Source organism: Bufo gargarizans, chromosome 10 (assembly GCF_014858855.1).
Source record: "Bufo gargarizans isolate SCDJY-AF-19 chromosome 10, ASM1485885v1, whole genome shotgun sequence".
In the NCBI taxonomy this organism is placed as follows: domain Eukaryota; kingdom Metazoa; phylum Chordata; class Amphibia; order Anura; family Bufonidae; genus Bufo; species Bufo gargarizans.
In genome coordinates, this window is record NC_058089.1 from 38,453,190 (window position 1) to 38,471,908 (window position 18,719).

The 18,719-nt window shown below is 44.8% G+C and overlaps 2 protein-coding genes across 3 annotated transcripts in view; one reads left to right on the forward strand and one right to left on the reverse strand.

Moving 5' to 3' along the window:
- ATG2A (autophagy related 2A) overlaps positions 1-4,481 on the forward strand; it is a 132,516-nt gene extending 128,035 nt beyond the window's left edge. The window contains exons 39-42 of the mRNA XM_044269730.1: positions 1,877-1,998; positions 2,611-2,765; positions 3,237-3,389; positions 3,465-4,481. Coding sequence (XP_044125665.1) covers positions 1,877-1,998; positions 2,611-2,765; positions 3,237-3,389; positions 3,465-3,701 — 667 coding nt within the window. The 3' untranslated portion in view covers positions 3,702-4,481. The remainder of the gene's footprint in view (positions 1-1,876; positions 1,999-2,610; positions 2,766-3,236; positions 3,390-3,464) is intronic.
- The window catches only part of LOC122920318 (inositol-trisphosphate 3-kinase B-like), a 66,323-nt gene continuing 51,940 nt past the window's right edge, over positions 4,337-18,719 (reverse strand). For both annotated transcript variants that reach the window (XM_044269731.1, XM_044269732.1), the window contains exons 7-8: positions 17,290-17,361; positions 4,337-5,267 (exon numbers count right to left, since the gene is read on the reverse strand). In XM_044269731.1, coding sequence (XP_044125666.1) covers positions 4,935-5,267; positions 17,290-17,361 — 405 coding nt within the window. In that variant the 3' untranslated portion in view covers positions 4,337-4,934. The remainder of the gene's footprint in view (positions 5,268-17,289; positions 17,362-18,719) is intronic.

The following is an 18,719-nucleotide window of genomic DNA, read 5'->3' on the forward strand; positions in this document are numbered from 1 at the left end:
GGCTAGGGCTACAGGACATTTGTTGCGCGACTGTTTGGCACAGTGCAACACCATTAAAGTCTATGTACACTTTTGCGGGCAATTTTTTTATTATTATTATTGCATTGTACTTATTTTGAGCTAAAAAATAATAATTTTTTCAGTAGGTCTTTATTAAAACTATGGCACCCTTTTTTCTGTACAGGGCTGAGATGCTCTAGTAGCAGCCTGTGGATTTTCTGTCTTTTCCGTTAGTTGGGGAGATGACAGGCTCCTTATCTCTGACATTATAAACACTCGCGGTTTTTAGGTGTACCGGTGATTGAGCACCTCTATCCATATTGACCGACTGGTGAGCCTCAGTAACAATTCTTAAATAATTGTTTATGACCTCTTAGTAGTTTAGAGATAAGGTTTATTAGATGACTGGCACAGCGTGAAAGTGGACGTACCAATCACACAGCTAGAAAAATAGTTAACTCTTTGGGACAGAACGGCTCAATATTTTTAATGGAGGCCAATTGAAAATATTATTTTTAGCCAAAAGTGAGTAAAATGCAATTATAAACAAAAATTCCCTTTGAAGGTGTCCATAGCCTTTAACTATCATTACAAAAAAAAGTTGCAGTGTAGTTGTCCCCTTTTGTCATGGGACAATGTCTTCATGTAGCCATCCATACTTGCCAACTGCCCCGAATTGCTGGGACTGTCCCTGATTTTCAGAGACTGTCCCAGCAAATTTTTGCTGTCCCAGGCAAAAAATGGGCAGAGTTAACATAAACCCCACACAAAAGTGGGCATTCACTTGGGCAGAGCTTATATGTCCTGATTTTACCAACTAAAGCGTCGGTAAGTATAGACATCGTATTGTAGTACTATTTTCCACAGCTCCATAAGAAGACATCAAACCGTGACCTACAGAGTGCGTACGTCTCATAGTACAGAACTATAGGGATTCTGTGTGCCTCTGTACAGGCTCCATGGTGGACGGCCCATGGTGAGGCTGACTTGTAGGAGGGTTATTACTTTGTATAAGGAAGCCGAAAGCTTTAAACCAGAGAAGTGTAAATGGATATATAAACAGGCTGCTTTTAGATCTGCCCTTGGACTGGGGGAAACCCACATATCTGATCATTTTTTTTAGATCTCAAGGAGACATGCAGGAAATGTTTTCTTTCCTGTGGTTGTAATGCAGCAGTTCGGGCAGGGTCATACACATTGTGACGTTAGTTAGGACCTTGCCTGTTATATAACAATACCATAGGAAAGTCTAAGCGTTTTCATAGTAGTTCCGTTTTTATTTTTTTCCAGATTTCAGACTGGTAAAATTAATCTCTGCAAAATGGATGAAAATGGTTGTATTAGTGACTAGCTGCAATATGAAATGCCGTAACACTGTCCCGCTGCTTATTAACAATGCTCAAAGTAAAGAGGTTTCCAGGATAAAGATATCCATAGGAGATCAAATTGGGGACCGGCACCCATTACCTCCACCGATTTGGCTGTTGCCTGCAGCCATTGTTCTAGGAAGTAAACTGTGTATGGAGCCGGAATACCACAGCTCCGTACACTGTGTAGTGGCCATTCTCGGGTACTGAGCTGCAGTACCCAAGAATGGCCACTATTCAGTGTACGGCGCTGTGGCACTCCAGCTCCGTGCACTGTTTACTTCCTGTAAAAACTGATTGGTGGGGTGCTGGTCCGCCACCAAGCTCGTATTGATGACTTATCCTGTGGATTGGTCATGAATATCAAAAACCCCTATAAACACACTGATCTGGTGTGAACTTGAGACGGCGGGTAAACAATTAGTATTTTTTCCTCATTAGCATATTACAGAATTGTGGTTCCTTATTACCTGAGACTATTTATACATTCTTCCTCCTCATACCCACAGGTTGCTTGGGGCGGACAAGGTGTTCTCTTATGCTCTCAATGAGTGGCTGACAGACATCCGCAAAAATCAGCTGCCGGGAATTTTGGGAGGAGTAGGTCCAATGCATTCAGTTGTACAGCTGTGTGAGTACTGCGTGCTTGCTGATTATCAGTCCTTACTGTCTTATCTATCGATCTAAATTTTTTACAATTTGGAAGCCCTTTTTTGTAATGGCTAGTATTGTATATTATATGATATTGTATAGTATTGTGATTTTTAACCCTATTATATTGGGAATGATTTGTCACACCCGGGAAACGCTTAGGTTCTGTTCACATCTCCTTATTTGAATACATTTGATGTCTGCAACACAAGAGCTCCCGGAGCATATGCTGAACATGTCCATGTGGATTTTTATTTTTTACCATAGATGTCAGTATATTACCACCACTGTGTCTATGGAGTTATAGACACAAAATGCTTGGAGAATTTTATAATTGGCAAATTGCTTATATTTCTTTTTAAGCTGTATTGGTTGCAAATTTAGCAATTATTTGATTTATTGTGCAAAACTTCGTACAGTTTATTGCCGTATACATATATGATGTCACAAGTCACTGTCTCCAGTGGCGCTGAGCGCAATAAAGGTAACGTTTTTATATGAAGCTCATTATTATTCCATGTGTTGTGTACTGAATATGTCTGTCATATTGTTAGATATATTGATGACTGTTACTGTCTACCTGTTGTTTTAGTCCATGGTGTGCGAGACCTTTTCTGGCTGCCCATTGAACAGTACAGGAAGGATGGTCGCATTATTCGTGGATTACAGAGAGGGGCAGCTTCTTTTGGCACTTCCACAGCTTCTGCAGCACTAGAGCTCAGTAACCGGCTAGTCCAAGCCATACAGGTAAAGAAACATAGAAGAGTACTTCTGGCAGGGTTATATGGGCATTAAAGGGGTCTTCCGAGATATTTTAACTGATGACCTATCCTCTGGATAGATCAAAAGTATCTGATCAGCTCGGGTCCAACACTCAGGACCCCCACCAATCAGCTGTTTGAGAAGGTATCAGCGCTCACAGTAGTGCTGCGGCCTTATCACAGCTTTGGGCCATGACGTCACGTTCATCTCATGGCCTAGGCGCAGCTCAGCCCCGTTGTGAAGTGCTGCGATACCAGCACAGCCACTATACAATGTATGGCGCTGTGCTTGGTAAGCACGGAGAAGGCCGCTGCACCCACAGGAGCACCAATGCCTTCTGAGACCCCCACCGATCAGATACTGATGACCTTTCCTGAGAATAGGTCTTCAGTACAAAAATCTTGGAAAACACTTTTAAGACATGCATTGCATTGCTACCTCTCTTCTCAATTTTAGGCCACAGCAGAGACTGTGTATGACATTCTTTCACCAACACCACCTGTTTCACGTGGCTCACTTGATGTTAGACAGCCACGTAGACTGAGGAGAGGGCACCAGCCTGCAGATCTACGGGAAGGGGTGGCGAAGGCCTACGACACCGTACGAGAGGTGAGTGCTTGTCATACACCAGTTACAAGTTTTCCACATGGAGCTGCTGTAACACTGCTTTCCCCTACTTTCTAGGGTGTAATTGACACAGCGCAAACTATATGTGAAGTAGCATCACGTGGGCATGAACAAAAGGGCCTGACTGGTGCTGTTGGCGGAGTGTTGCGGCAAATTCCACCCACTGTAGTAAAGCCATTTATAGTAGCCACTGAGGCGACATCAAATCTTCTAGGAGGAATGAGAAATCAAATAAGACCTGACGCCCACAAAGAGGACTCTCTAAAGTGGAAGGCAGATGAAGGGCAGGACTGAAATGGAAAACGCTCTGCCCTTGAAGTGCCAAAGGAAAGCTGCAATATGTGAAGACGTCTGGAGCTTGCAGGGTCTGCGTATCGAGCTGTTAGTGACCACACTTGGACTATGAATGCCACTCCCTACAGTACTTGAGTATTGCCCATAAGCCTTCTATTGAATATTTGTATGTTCTTTCCTGTAACCCTTTCTGCATTATCCTTAGATCAGCACATCCATGAAACCTCCTTTGCCGTATTCTACAAATCATAGAATGACTTTATTAGGCAAAACACTTTTAAGCACTTTTAATTGCAATGGTGGCCTTGAAACGTAGACCCTTGTTCTCTGGACCTTAGCTGTGCATTAACCTTCTAAGGAAAGACGCTTGCGTTCATCGTATTTGATTTTACTGACCCATTTAACTGGACATGAATGGCGCACAATGTAGGCCTATCTTGTCACATATGAAGGGACTCTGCGGCCTTGATCATCCCGAATGTTGCTTTTTACGTCTCCCACCTTCCCTTAATGCTTTCTTCTGATTGCAAGGCCAAATAAGTATAAATAATATATATATATAAATAAAATATGTAAAAATACAGTGAATTGTACACAAGCGGAGGCAGTCGTCAAGGCGTTTTTGTACTGTATGATATGATGGCTGGTCTGTGGATACACTTTTATTTAAAATGAATGAAACTAAAAGTTCTCTCACACTGTGATATTGTTGATAGTCTGAATACAGGTCTCATTTCACTCTGCACAATATTATAAAACACATTTACTGGCTTTTACAAATCATGTTGTGTTATTAATGGAAGAACAGTGTTTTGCCATATAATGGAATGAAACTGAACACTATATAGTATTAAGATTGTCCTGCCCCACCCGCTACGGGGCGATCTGGATCCTTCCGTCATCCCTCTGTACAGTAACAGTCAAGAGACCCAGTTCTTTGCTGTCTTATAGGTCGACACGAAGAGCAGCCGGTCAGTGTATGTGGTGCCTGGTTTTCCAGTGGCCTTATATCTTCATAGAAGATCGACTCATTCCCTATTCTCTATCAGTGTATAGTATATCATCTCCTGCTTCTCAGATTCTGAGCAACATTCACATGGGTTCATTGCAGTAACCCAAGTCCACACGACAGCGACCAGTTCTGTTGTTCTAGTCATTTTAGCGAAGAAAATCCATTCATGAATTCCTAGGTCTGAGTTACCAGGCGGTAGAGGTGTGTGCCTACTGTCTCCTTCAAAGCTCCCTGTTTTCCCCATTTGTAGTATTTGTCTCGATCTCCCTTTTCAGTAAAGTCGTTTCACCAACTGTGCACTTCTCGCCCTCCTGGACTACACATTCTGATGTCTCTTCTGCAGTCTCTTCTACCATATGCATGGTATCTCGGAGAGTGGCAATAAGGTTCTTTAGTCCTAGCAGGTAGCCGTCTTCATGGGTTCCCGGCTCCCAGGGGACATCATGCCGGAGGTTAATATGCGATGGTGCTGGAGTCGTTTTACCAAAATCTATCATCCATACATTGGAGAACCCACGTCTGTCATGTACGAAAAGTAGTGAGCTGCCGATCACCTGAGGGGAAGGAACAATAGTCATCATAATGGTAGAATGTAATAATCCACGCATGGAGCCACCCCAGGAACTGTAAGTGGAAGGAAGTGCTCCTCACACACAACCCTTTTAATATGAGCCGCCCTGATCCATTATAATTTCTGGGAACCCCTGGCAAACAGCTGTAATACAAGGGCAGCCCAGGTCTGTGAAAGCTCCTGCTTTCTAGCGGCTCTCTGATCTGGCTCATAGCGTTGGATCTTGAGCAAGGCACCGTCCTTCCCTCCGAGTGTTGTCCAACACCACCTGGACTAAAAACGGACCCCTTCATTTGTCCATTACCCAGGGACGTGGAAATCACAGCATGTTTTATCTTTGTCCATTTTTCCCACAACAATTATTTGTTCAAATGAATGGGTCTGTGGGACATGGACTGTACACGGACGCCACCCTTGTGTGGTCTGTTTTAAAACACGTCCGTGTTCACTGTCTGGAACATGACAGACTTTGCTATTGTCCTTCTTAAAACAGCCTTAAAAGGGGTCCTCTCACTTCAGCAAGTGGCATTTATCATGTAGAGAAAGTTAATACAAGGCACTTACTAATGTATTGTGATTGTCCATATTGCCTCCTTTGCTGGCTGGATTCATTTTTCCATAACATTATACACTGCTTTTTTTCATGGTTATGACCACCCTGCAATCAAGCAGCAGAGGTCATACTTGCACACTATAGGAAAAAGTGCAGGTCTCTCTGGTGGCTGAAACCGTGGGAGCACACATAGGATGGTGCTTTTTCCTATAGTTTGCAAGCACTCACTGCTGCTGGATTGCAGGGTGGTCGTAACTATGGATACGAGCAGTGTATATATAATGTGATGGAAAAATTAATTCAGCCAGCGAAGGAAACAATATGGACAATCACAATACATTAGTAGGTGCCTTGTATTAACTTTTTCTACATAATAAATGCTATTTGCTGAAGTGAGAGGACCCCTTTAAACCACTGTTGCCCTAGGTGGCTCAGTAGAGGTTTGTCCTGGTAGAGATAATCCCTGCTTTTTATAGGTCAGTAGGCTTATGTGTTGGAAGATGTTGGCAGCCGCAGATGAATGTGCGAGGTGCCACGTTTCTGGGTGGGTGGGTAGGAAGGAAGCTTGTTGATAACAGATGCCAATCGAATGCCACTCCACACTGCAGATAAAGTAAAAATTTCTAGTAGAGCCTTGTGTTCGACAGCAGTATGATCCCTGGCTTAGATCTACTATTGCCCCTAGTATCAGAGGCTTAAATGACCAGGATCTCCTGTCCCGGTCACAGTGGCCGGGTGTCTTCTGTTTTATGCCTTATTCACACAGTCAGTGTTCGGTCAGTGATTTCCATCTGAGCCAAAACCAGGTGCGGCTCTAAACACAGAACAGGTGCAGAGCTTTCCCTTATACATTGTTTCTGTGTAGCCTCCAATCCTGGTTTTTGTTCACAATAACTGATGGAAATCACTGACGTGTGAATAAGGCCTCATGCACACGACCGTGGTATGTTTTGCAGTCCACAAATCACGGACAGTCTTTAATATAAATGCCTATTCTTGTCCGCAAAGCGAGGACAAGAATAGGACATGTTAAAAAAAAAATTAGCGGGGCCACGGAATGGAGCAACGGATGCGGACAGAACACGGAGTGCTGTCCGCATCTTTTGCGGCCCTATTGAAGTAAATGGGTCCGCATCCGAGCCGCCAAAACTGCGGCTCAGATGCGGACCAAAACAACGGCCGTGTGCATGAGGCCTAAGGCTTTATCCACATTTCTGTTTTTCACGGACGCATGCTGTTTTCTTTTTTTTTACGGCCAGCATACTGATCCATTTATTTTAACCCATTAGTGACCACCCATACTGACGTAAACAAAGGGGGTTTAAGCTAAACTGCTGTCTTTAATCAATCATTACATGTACTTAAAATTGTGCATTAAAAACTATAACTTGTCCTGCAAAAAATAAGACCTCATACAAGTACATTTATGAAAAAACAAAAAAGTTCTAGCTCTTGTAATGCAATTTTTTTAAAATGTGCTTGGTCACTAAGGGGTGTTCAGGCTATGTTTGTCCACACATGGACCAACCACGGATCCTTCACGGACATCTTCACAAATTATATAAGGATGGTTTAATTTGCGTATGTTATACTGACACGGAAGTGTGGATGAGGGCTAAGGCTTTACACAGCTGGCACCTCCGTGTATGGAGCAGGCCCAGCTGGCGAGAGAGATTGGGAGATTTATGAAACAGCTCAGATTAAATGTATTATTTAGTTCTTTAAACCTTCCCTGAGGGTGGCAATATTGGGGGCTAATGTATTATCTGTATAGATAGAAATCTTGATCTATGATCCATGTGTCCACCCTGGACCATCTCAGGACAGAATCAGTCTCCTTACCCCTCTGGCAGCAGCTGACCGTACAATGCCTTCTTACATCCCCTGCTGAATTCTTCTCAGCTGTACTGCTATGCTAGTGCTAAGGAACCACACTATAATATAAGTAAATGTGTCTGCCAGCACTCTGTTCCTTGGGTGGACATGCACATTGCTATACACTGTGACCACCAGGTGGCACTTTACTATATAAATAAATGTAAGTATACGGCATACATATTAGGACATCGTCAGACATCATCCACAACTCCATCCTCCGTCAGGCAAAACTCCATCAGACATCAGACAAAACTCCGTCCTCCGTCAGGCAAAACTCCATCAGACATCAGACAAAACTCCGTCCTCCGTCAGACAAAACTCCATCAGCCCTCAGACATCAGACAAAACTCCGTCCTCCATCACCCAAAACTCCATCAGACATCAGACAAAACTCCGTCCTCCGTCAGGCAAAACTCCATCAGACCTCAGACATCAGACAAAACTCCGTCCTCCGTCACCCAAAACTCCATCAGACCTCAGACATCAGACAAAACTCCGTCCTCCATCAGACAAAACTCCATCAGACCTCAGACATCAGACAAAACTCCGTCCTCCATCAGGCAAAACTCCATCAGACATCAGACAAAACTCCGTCCTCCGTCACCCAAAACTCCATCAGACCTCAGACAAAACTCCGTCCTCCGTCAGACAAAACTCCATCAGACCTCAGACATCAGACAAAACTCCGTCCTCCATCAGGCAAAACTCCATCAGACATCAGACAAAACTCCGTCCTCCGTCACCCAAAACTCCATCAGACATCAGACAAAACTCCGTCCTCCATCACCCAAAACTCCATCAGACCTCAGACATCAGACAAAACTCCGTCCTCCGTCAGGCAAAACTCCATCAGACATCAGACAAAACTCCGTCCTCCGTCACCCAAAACTCCATCAGACCTCAGACATCAGACAAAACTCCGTCCTCCATCAGACAAAACTCCATCAGACCTCAGACATCAGACAAAACTCCGTCCTCCATCAGGCAAAACTCCATCAGACCTCAGACATCACACAAAACTCCGTCCTCCGTCAGGCAAAACTCCATCAGACATCAGACAAAACTCCGTCCTCCGTCACCCAAAACTCCATCAGACCTCAGACAAAACTCCGTCCTCCGTCAGACAAAACTCCATCAGACCTCAGACATCAGACAAAACTCCGTCCTCCGTCAGGCAAAACTCCATCAGACCTCAGACATCAGCCAAAACTCCGTCCTCCATCAGGCATCAGCCAAAACTCCGTCCTCCCTAACTCAAAATACGCCCTACTACACACACTCTTCACCTGACGGAGCTGCTAGCTGCTGGAGAGGCAAAGGACCTGTGATGACGTCATGACCATGTGACGAGTCACGTGTGTGGGAGGGGTCAGATGTGCACAGCAGCTGGTAGAGTGTACAGAACAGTAGCCATCAAATAGAGCTCTGTACTAGAGATGTGTGTGTAACCTGCAGGTAGCAGAGCTGTGTACTGTGTTACACAGATGTATGTGTAGCCTGCATGTAGCAGAGCTGTGTACTGTGTTACAGGGATGTATGTGCAACCTGAAGGTAGCAGTGCTGTGTACTGTGTTACAGAGATGTATGTGTAACCTGCATGTAGCAGAGCTGTGTACTGTGTATATAGAGCAGTGTGTGTAACAGCATGTAGCAGAGCTGTGTACTGTGTAGCAGAGCTGTATGTGTAATCTGCATGTAGCAGAGCTGTGTGCTGTGTAGCGGTGCTGTATGTGTAACCTGCATGTAGCAGAGCTGTGTACTGTGTTACAGGGATGTATGTGCAACCTGCAGGTAGCAGAGCTGTGTACTGTGTATATAGAGCAGTTTGTCTAACCGCATGTAGCAGAGCTGTGTACTGTGTTACAGAGATGTGTGTGTAACCTGGGAACTATAAAAAAGTGTAAAAAAACCCATAAATATTCAGATCACCCCCCTTTTCCCAAAATTAAAAAAAAGGAAACATCATGGGTTTCGCAATGTGTAAAAACGCCCATTGTATAAAAATATATTCCCCATACGGCAAACAGCAAAACAGAAAAAAAAAAAGAGTCCAAATGTCCGATTCGCCGTTTTTGGTCACTTCATTTGCTACAAAAATGTAAATAAAAAGTGATCAAAAAGTCTTAAACACCCCAGAATGGTATCAGTAAAAAGTTTAGATTGCCCCGCAAAAAATGAGCCCCCATCCAGCTCTGTACACATAATTACAAAAAAGTTATGGGGCTCAAAATATGGCGACAAAAAAAATCGGATATTTTTTTTTTTTTTATCACTATTAAAACGCAAATAAAACTATACATATAAGGTATTGCCGGATTCGATCTGACCTGTAGAATAAAAGTAACCAGTCAGTTTTATTGCACATCGAATGTCGTAAATAAAAATCACGTAAAACTGTGGTGGAATTGCTTTTTTTTTTCAACAGGAAGAATGGGCAGTTTTACCATCTGAGAAAATAAAGACCCTCATCCATAACTGCCACAAAAGACTTCAAGCTGTCATTGATGCTAAAGGGGGCAATACATGGTATTAATAACTGGGGCGTGTAAACTTCTGACCAGGGTCATTTGGGGAGTTTGTGTTGTGATTATGATTTATAAAGAGTAAACACCGTTGTTTGACATAAATGGCTTCAGCCGACCACTAACCACGAGCGAGAGAGAAGTGTCTGTGGTATCAATCATATTCTTTGAACAATGGTTAAAGGGGTATTCTCATCTTAATGATCACTGGTAAATCTGTTAATGATTTGACAGTGACCATTTTTCTAAATACATTTTATTACCCAATTCCCATCCTTTTTTAGAAAATAAGTCCCCTCTTACCTGATGTTGTCTTTGGTCTCCCCTGGTCACGGTCACCTCTCCTGTCGAATCCCGCCGGGCCACGCTTGCGCAGAAGACGGAAAATTCTCTCCCGGCTGGGCCGCGCAATGTCCTGAATGCGCATGCCGCTGCGCATGCGCCATGATGACTTCTTCCTGGCCAGTATAGTACAGAGCCGCGAATGCGCACGCCGACTCTGTACTATACAGGCCAGGAATAAGTCACCATGGCACATGCGCGGCGCTGTGCGCGTTCAGGACATTGCGCGGCCCGGCCGGGAGAGAATCTTCAGTCTTCTGCGCAAGCGCGGCCCGGCCGGGAGAAGAATACAGGAAGTGAACATCACGCTCAAGGAAGGTAAGTATGAAAAAGGGAAGATGAGAATACCCCTTTAAGAAATCATAAATTCTGCAAGGGTATGTAAACTTATCAGCACAACTGTAAGTAGCTGTGTGATCTAAATCTGTGGAATATGGGAAGCACAAGAGGATGTGCACCATAAATCCCATCTTTGTAAGGCCTCTTGCACATGGTCGCTGTGTGCCTGTGGTCGTATTGTGGACCACATACGGCGGTTCCGCAATACACAGGGCACCAGCCGTGTGCATCCCGCATCTGTGATGTCGACCCATTCACTTGAACGGAACAGAAACACGGATCGGATCCCCACAGAAGCACTACAGAGTGCTTCCGTGGTGTTTCTGGCCATCCCTCCGCACAGCAAAAAAGTAGAACATATTCACGGACCCATTCAAGTTGAATGGGTCTGGATCTGTCCCGGCCGCTGCACGCACGTTGCCCGTGCATTGGGGACTGCAAATTGCTGTCCCCAATGCACGGAATGGACCAACAACGTTCATGTGCAAGAGGCCTAACACTTGTGATCTGTGTGAAGCGGCATATATGCATTCATGCTGCATGTATTTATTAATTAGGGTTACCAATTCTGAGTAACTCGGAGTGACAGGAGATTTACAGAATCAGATTTATTTATTTTTTGTCGTCATATTTTGAGCTCTATAACTTTTTGGGAATTATGTGTACAGAGCTGGATGGGGGCTCATTTTTTGCGGGGCAATCTGAACTTTTCACTGATACCATTCTGGGGTGTTTAAGACTTTTTGATCACTTTTTATTTACATTTTTGTAGCAAATGAAGCGACCAAAAACGGCGAATCGGACATTTGGACTCTTTTTTTTTTCTTCTGTTTTGCCGTTTGCTGTATGGGGAATATATTTTTATACAATGGGTGTTTTTACACATTGCGACACCCATGATGTGTATTTTTTTAGTTCTTTTACTTTCATTTTGGGAAAAGGGGGGTGATCTGAATTTTTATGTTTTATTTTACACTTATTTATAGTTCCCAGGTTACACACACATCTCTGTTACACAGTAAAAAGCTCTGCTACATGCGGTTACACACACATCTCTGTAACACAGTACACAGCACTGCTACATGCAGGTTGCACATACATCCCTGTAACACAGTACACAGCCTGCTACATGCAGGTTACACATACAGCTCCGCTACACAGCACACAGCTCTGATACATGCAGATTACACATACAGCTCTGCTACACAGTACACAGCTCTGCTACATTCAGGTTACAAATACAGCACTGCTACACAGTACACAGCACTGCTACATGCAGGTTACACATACAGCTCTGCTACACAGTACACAGCTCTGCTACATGCAGGTTACACATACAGCTATGCTACACAGTACACAGCTCTGCTACATGCAGGTTACACATACAGCACTGCTACACAGTACACAGCTCTGCTACATGCAGGTTACACACACAGCTCTGCTACACAGTACACAGCTCTGCTACATGCAGGTTACACATACAGATCTGCTACACAGCTCTGCTACCTGCAGGTTACACATACATCTCTGTAACACAGTACACAGCTCTGCTACATGCAGGTTACACATACAGCTCTGCTACACAGTACACAGCACTGCTACATGCAGGTTACACATACAGCACTGCTACACAGTACACAGCTCTGCTACATGCAGGTTACACATACAGCTCTGCGACACAGTACACAGCTCTGCTACATGCAGGTTACACATACAGATCTGCTACACAGTACACAGCTCTGCTACATGCAGGTTACACATACAGCTCTGCTACACAGTACACAGCTCTGCTACATGCAGGTTACACATACAGCTCTGCTACACAGTACACAGCTCTGCTACATGCAGGTTACACATACAGCACTGCGACACAGTACACAGCTCTGCTACATACAGGTTACACATACAGCTCTGCTACACAGTACACAGCTCTGCTACATGCAGGTTACACATACAGATCTGCTACACAGTACACAGCTCTGCTACCTGCAGGTTACACATACATCTCTGTAACACAGTACACAGCTCTGCTACATGCAGGTTACACATACAGCTCTGCTACACAGTACACAGCACTGCTACATGCAGGTTACACATACAGCTCTGCTACACAGTACACAGCACTGCTACATGCAGGTTACACATACAGCACTGCTACACAGTACACAGCTCTGCTACATGCAGGTTATACATACAGCACTGCTACACAGTACACAGCTCTGCTACATGCAGGTTACACATACAGATCTGCTACACAGTACACAGCTCTGCTACCTGCAGGTTACACATACAGATCTGCTACACAGTACACAGCTCTGCTACCTGCAGGTTACACATACAGATCTGCTACCTGCAGGTTACACATACATCTCTGTAACAAAGTACACAGCTCTGCTACATGCAGGTTACACATACAGATCTGCAACACAGTACACAGCTCTGCTACCTGCAGGTTACACATACAGATCTGCTACACAGTACACAGCTCTGCTACCTGCAGGTTACACATACAGATCTGCTACCTGCAGGTTACACATACATCTCTGTAACACAGTACACAGCTCTGCTACATGCAGGTTACACATACATCTCTGTAACACAGTACACAGCTCTGCTACCTGCAGGTTACACATACAGATCTGCAACACAGTACACAGCTCTGCTACCTGCAGGTTACACATACAGTTCTGCTACCTGCAGGTTACACATACATCTCTGTAACACAGTACACAGCTCTGCTACATGCAGGTTACACATACATCTCTGTAACACAGTACACAGCTCTGCTACCTGCAGGTTACACATACAGATCTGCAACACAGTACACAGCTCTGCTACCTGCAGGTTACACATACAGTTCTGCTACCTGCAGGTTACACATACATCTCTGTAACACAGTACACAGCTCTGCTACATGCAGGTTACACATACATCTCTGTAACACAGTACACAGCTCTGCTACCTGCAGGTTACACATACAGATCTGCAACACAGTACACAGCTCTGCTACCTGCAGGTTACACATACAGTTCTGCTACCTGCAGGTTACACATACATCTCTGTAACACAGTACACAGCTCTGCTACATGCAGGTTACACATACATCTCTGTAACACAGTACACAGCTCTGCTACCTGCAGGTTACACATACAGATCTGCAACACAGTACACAGCTCTGCTACCTGCAGGTTACACATACAGATCTGCAACACAGTACACAGCTCTGCTACCTGCAGGTTACACATACAGTTCTGCTACCTGCAGGTTACACATACATCTCTGTAACACAGTACACAGCTCTGCTACATGCAGGTTACACATACATCTCTGTAACACAGTACACAGCTCTGCTACCTGCAGGTTACACATACAGATCTGCAACACAGTACACAGCTCTGCTACCTGCAGGTTACACATACAGTTCTGCTACCTGCAGGTTACACATACATCTCTGTAACACAGTACACAGCTCTGCTACATGCAGGTTACACATACATCTCTGTAACACAGTACACAGCTCTGCTACCTGCAGGTTACACATACAGATCTGCTACACAGTACACAGCTCTGCTACCTGCAGGTTACACATACAGATCTGCTACCTGCAGGTTACACATACATCTCTGTAACACAGTACACAGCTCTGCTACATGCAGGTTACACATACAGATCTACTACACAGTACACAGCTCTGCTACCTGCAGGTTACACATACAGATCTGCTACCTGCAGGTTACACATACATCTCTGTAACACAGTACACAGCTCTGCTACATGCAGGTTACACATACAGATCTACTACACAGTACACAACTCTGCTACCTGCAGGTTACACATACAGATCTGCTACACAGTACACAGCTCTGCTACCTGCAGGTTATACATACAGTTCTGCTACACAGTACACAGCTCTGCTACCTGCAGGTTACACATACATCTCTGTAGCACAGTACACAGCTCTGCTACATGCAGGTTACACATACAGATCTGCTACCTGCAGGTTACACATACATCTCTGTAACACAGTACACAGCTCTGCTACATGCAGGTTACACATACAGATCTACTACACAGTACACAGCTCTGCTACCTGCAGGTTACACATACAGATCTGCTACCTGCAGGTTACACATACATCTCTGTAACACAGTACACAGCTCTGCTACATGCAGGTTACACATACAGATCTACTACACAGTACACAACTCTGCTACCTGCAGGTTACACATACAGATCTGCTACACAGTACACAGCTCTGCTACCTGCAGGTTATACATACAGATCTGCTACACAGTACACAGCTCTGCTACCTGCAGGTTACACATACATCTCTGTAGCACAGTACACAGCACTGCTACATTCAGGTTACACATACATCTCTGTAACACAGTACACAGCTCTGCTACATGCAGGTTACACATACATCTCTGTAGCACAGTACACAGCTCTGCTACATGCAGGTTACACACACATCTCTAGTACAGAGCTCTATTTGATGGCTACTGTTCTGTACACTCTACCAGCTGCTGTGCACATCTGACCCCTCCCACACACGTGACTCGTCACATGGTCATGGCGTCATCACAGGTCCTTTGCCTCTCCAGCAGCTAGCAGCTCCGTCAGGTGAAGAGTGTGTGTAGTAGGGCGTATTTTGAGTTAGGGAGGACGGAGTTTTGGCTGATGTCTGAGGGAGGACAGAGTTTTGGCTGATGTCTGAGGTCTGATGGAGTTTTGCCTGACGGAGGACGGAGTTTTGTCTGATGTCTGAGGTCTGATGGAGTTTTGTCTGACGGAGGACGGAGTTTTGTCTGATGTCTGATGGAGTTTTGCCTGATGGAGGACGGAGTTTTGGCTGATGTCTGATGTCTGATGGAGTTTTGCCTGATGGAGGACGGAGTTTTGTCTGATGTCTGAGGTCTGATGGAGTTTTGCCTGATGGAGGACGGAGTTTTGTCTGATGTCTGAGGTCTGATGGAGTTTTGTCTGACGGAGGACGGAGTTTTGTGTGATGTCTGAGGTCTGATGGAGTTTTGCCTGATGGTGGACGGAGTTTTGTGTGATGTCTGAGGTCTGATGGAGTTCTGCCTGACGGAGGACGGAGTTTTGTCTGATGTCTGAGGTCTGATGGAGTTTTGCCTGACGGAGGACGGAGTTTTGTCTGATGTCTGAGGTCTGATGGAGTTTTGCCTGATGGAGGACGGAGTTTTGTCTGATGTCTGAGGTCTGATGGAGTTTTGCCTGATGGAGGACGGAGTTTTGTCTGATGTCTGAGGTCTGATGGAGTTTTGTCTGACGGAGGACGGAGTTTTGTGTGATGTCTGAGGTCTGATGGAGTTTTGCCTGATGGTGGACGGAGTTTTGTGTGATGTCTGAGGTCTGATGGAGTTTTGGGTGACGGAGGACAGAGTTTTGTCTGATGTCTGAGGGCTGATTGAGTTTTGCCTGACGGAGGATGGAGTTGTGGATGATGTCTGACGATGTCCTAATATGTATGCCGTATAAGTATAATCACTGAATCATGGGACAAGCCTTAAATTGTTTTTTTTTGCTGGAATGATTCTTGAAAATACCTTTCGGTGTACCGGGTTTGGCAAGATTCTTGAAGAACCATTTAAAATCTTGAAGGGTATGTCCACATGGGATTTTCCACATTTTACAGTAGCAGCACATGCTGCATGAAAACATCTATTCAGAAATTGATATGTGGTGTGGATTTTAATTGCAATGCATACGGTGAAATATGTGGCAGACCCACAGCAAACTGTGGGCAAAGTATATTGCCTATATGACGGGTATTACATAATGGCTCTCGAAACCTTACCCCCAGCATGTGTCTTATATTAAGGTCACATGCATATGGCACTCTGCGGGGGAGATTTATCAAGACGGCACAGATATCCCCTGCGCTGCCGGAGCATGCGCCTAATCTATGACGGGGATAAAATAAGATAACATAACGATGATGAGATACCATACTTTATGAAAAGGTCATACGTTTATGACAAAGATAAGATACATTTGTTGTGGCGGCTGGCAACAGTCCTTAGCCGCCCTTGTCGTGCCCCCTTTCTGAACAATAGCAATGGCTGCGTAAAACTGCCCTTTGAGACTTTAAAAAAAAAAAGTGGAATGTAAAAAGTTGCATTTTTCTAGCGCAGGGAGATGACAAATCTCCCCCTGTATGTCTCTTTTTGGCAGCGTAGTACTTGAACCAGCATTCGAGGGATCGTGCCCCGATTTTTGTTTTCTGTGCTGTAGAGCTGTAACATGCCGTGCATGAGCCCTAATAGCATTGAAGCCTACGTCATCCATGTCCTCCTGGTTCGCTCTCATATACGTCTATCTGCTTCATGGTCTCCGCCATTACTAACCTCATGAGTGCGGAAGAAGTCTGAGGTTTTAAGTGCAGCCTGCATGTTCTCCAACCGCTCCAGGTAAGCAGCCTGAAAAAAAGATCATGAATATGCCGGTTTACAACACAAGGTGACACTGCTGCATGAGCATAGACACCAGGTCTACCCGGCTGCCAACTAATGTGAAGATGCTCGCTGTGCATACATTCGTAAGTTGTCTGCCTGTAACAGCCCAAACCTGATCCTCCGCCGGCTGCTGGTTATAGAAATGGTTGAAAGCGCTTTACTGCTGTTGCGGTGTACGTTCTGCTATCTGTTATACCAGGGATCAGCAGCCTCTGACACTCCAGCTGGGAAACTACAACTCCAAGAATCCTCCTTTCACCTCTAAGGGAGTTAAAGAATAGCAGAGTAAGTGTGCATGCTGGGAGTTGTAGTTCCACAGCAGCCGTAGTGCCGAAGGTTGCTGATCCCTGTGTTATACCATGCTAGAATAAGTTGAGTTTCTCTAGTGGGTTTGACATTCCGCTATCGGTTATCCCAGGGATCAGCAGCCTCTGGCACTCCAGCTGTTCTGAAACAACAACTCCCAGAATCTTCCTTTCACTTCTATGGGAGTTACAAGAATACCAGAGTAAGGCCCCTTGCAGACCAGCGAGTGTTATCCAATACATTCCAGACCTCTAAGGGTTACATAGCATCATAAGTCAATATAATGCTATGTGACCCTGGCAGTGCTGAGAGTTCAGGCCGGGTGCCTCGCTGTGAGTCCGCACACGAGACACTTGCTCGTCTGCAAAAGGCCTAAATGTGCATGCTGGGAGTTGTAGTTTCACAGCAGCTGGAGGTTGGTGATCCCTGCGTTATGCCATGCTAGAATAGGCTTCTCTAGAGGGTATGGCCACACGGTCAGGTTTCCTCATGCAGTGTTGGAAGCCAAAACCAGAAGTAAATCTAAAAAAGAGGAGAGCTTTTATCTCTCCTTTAGGCCTCTTTCACATGGGCGTCATGGTTTTGGGCCGGATAAGATGCGGGTGTGTCGCGGGAAAATGCGCGATTTATCCGCGCGAGCGCAAAACATTTTAATGCGTTTTGAGAAAAATCGGCATGTTTGGTACCTAAACCCGAACTTTTTCACAGAAGTTCAGGTTTGGATTAGGTGTTGTGTAGATTGTATTATTTTCCTTTATAACATGGATATAAGGGAAAATAATAGCATTCTGAATACAGAATGCTTAGTACAATAAGGCTGGAGGGGTTAAAAAATAATATTAATTTAACTCGCCTTAATCCACTTGTTAGCGCAGCACGGCTTCGCTTCTTTCTTCAGGACCTGGGTAAAGGACCTTTGATGACATCACTGCGCTTATCACATGGTCCATCACATGATCCATCACTATGGTGATGGATCATGTGAAGGAACATGTGATGAGCGCAGTGACATCACC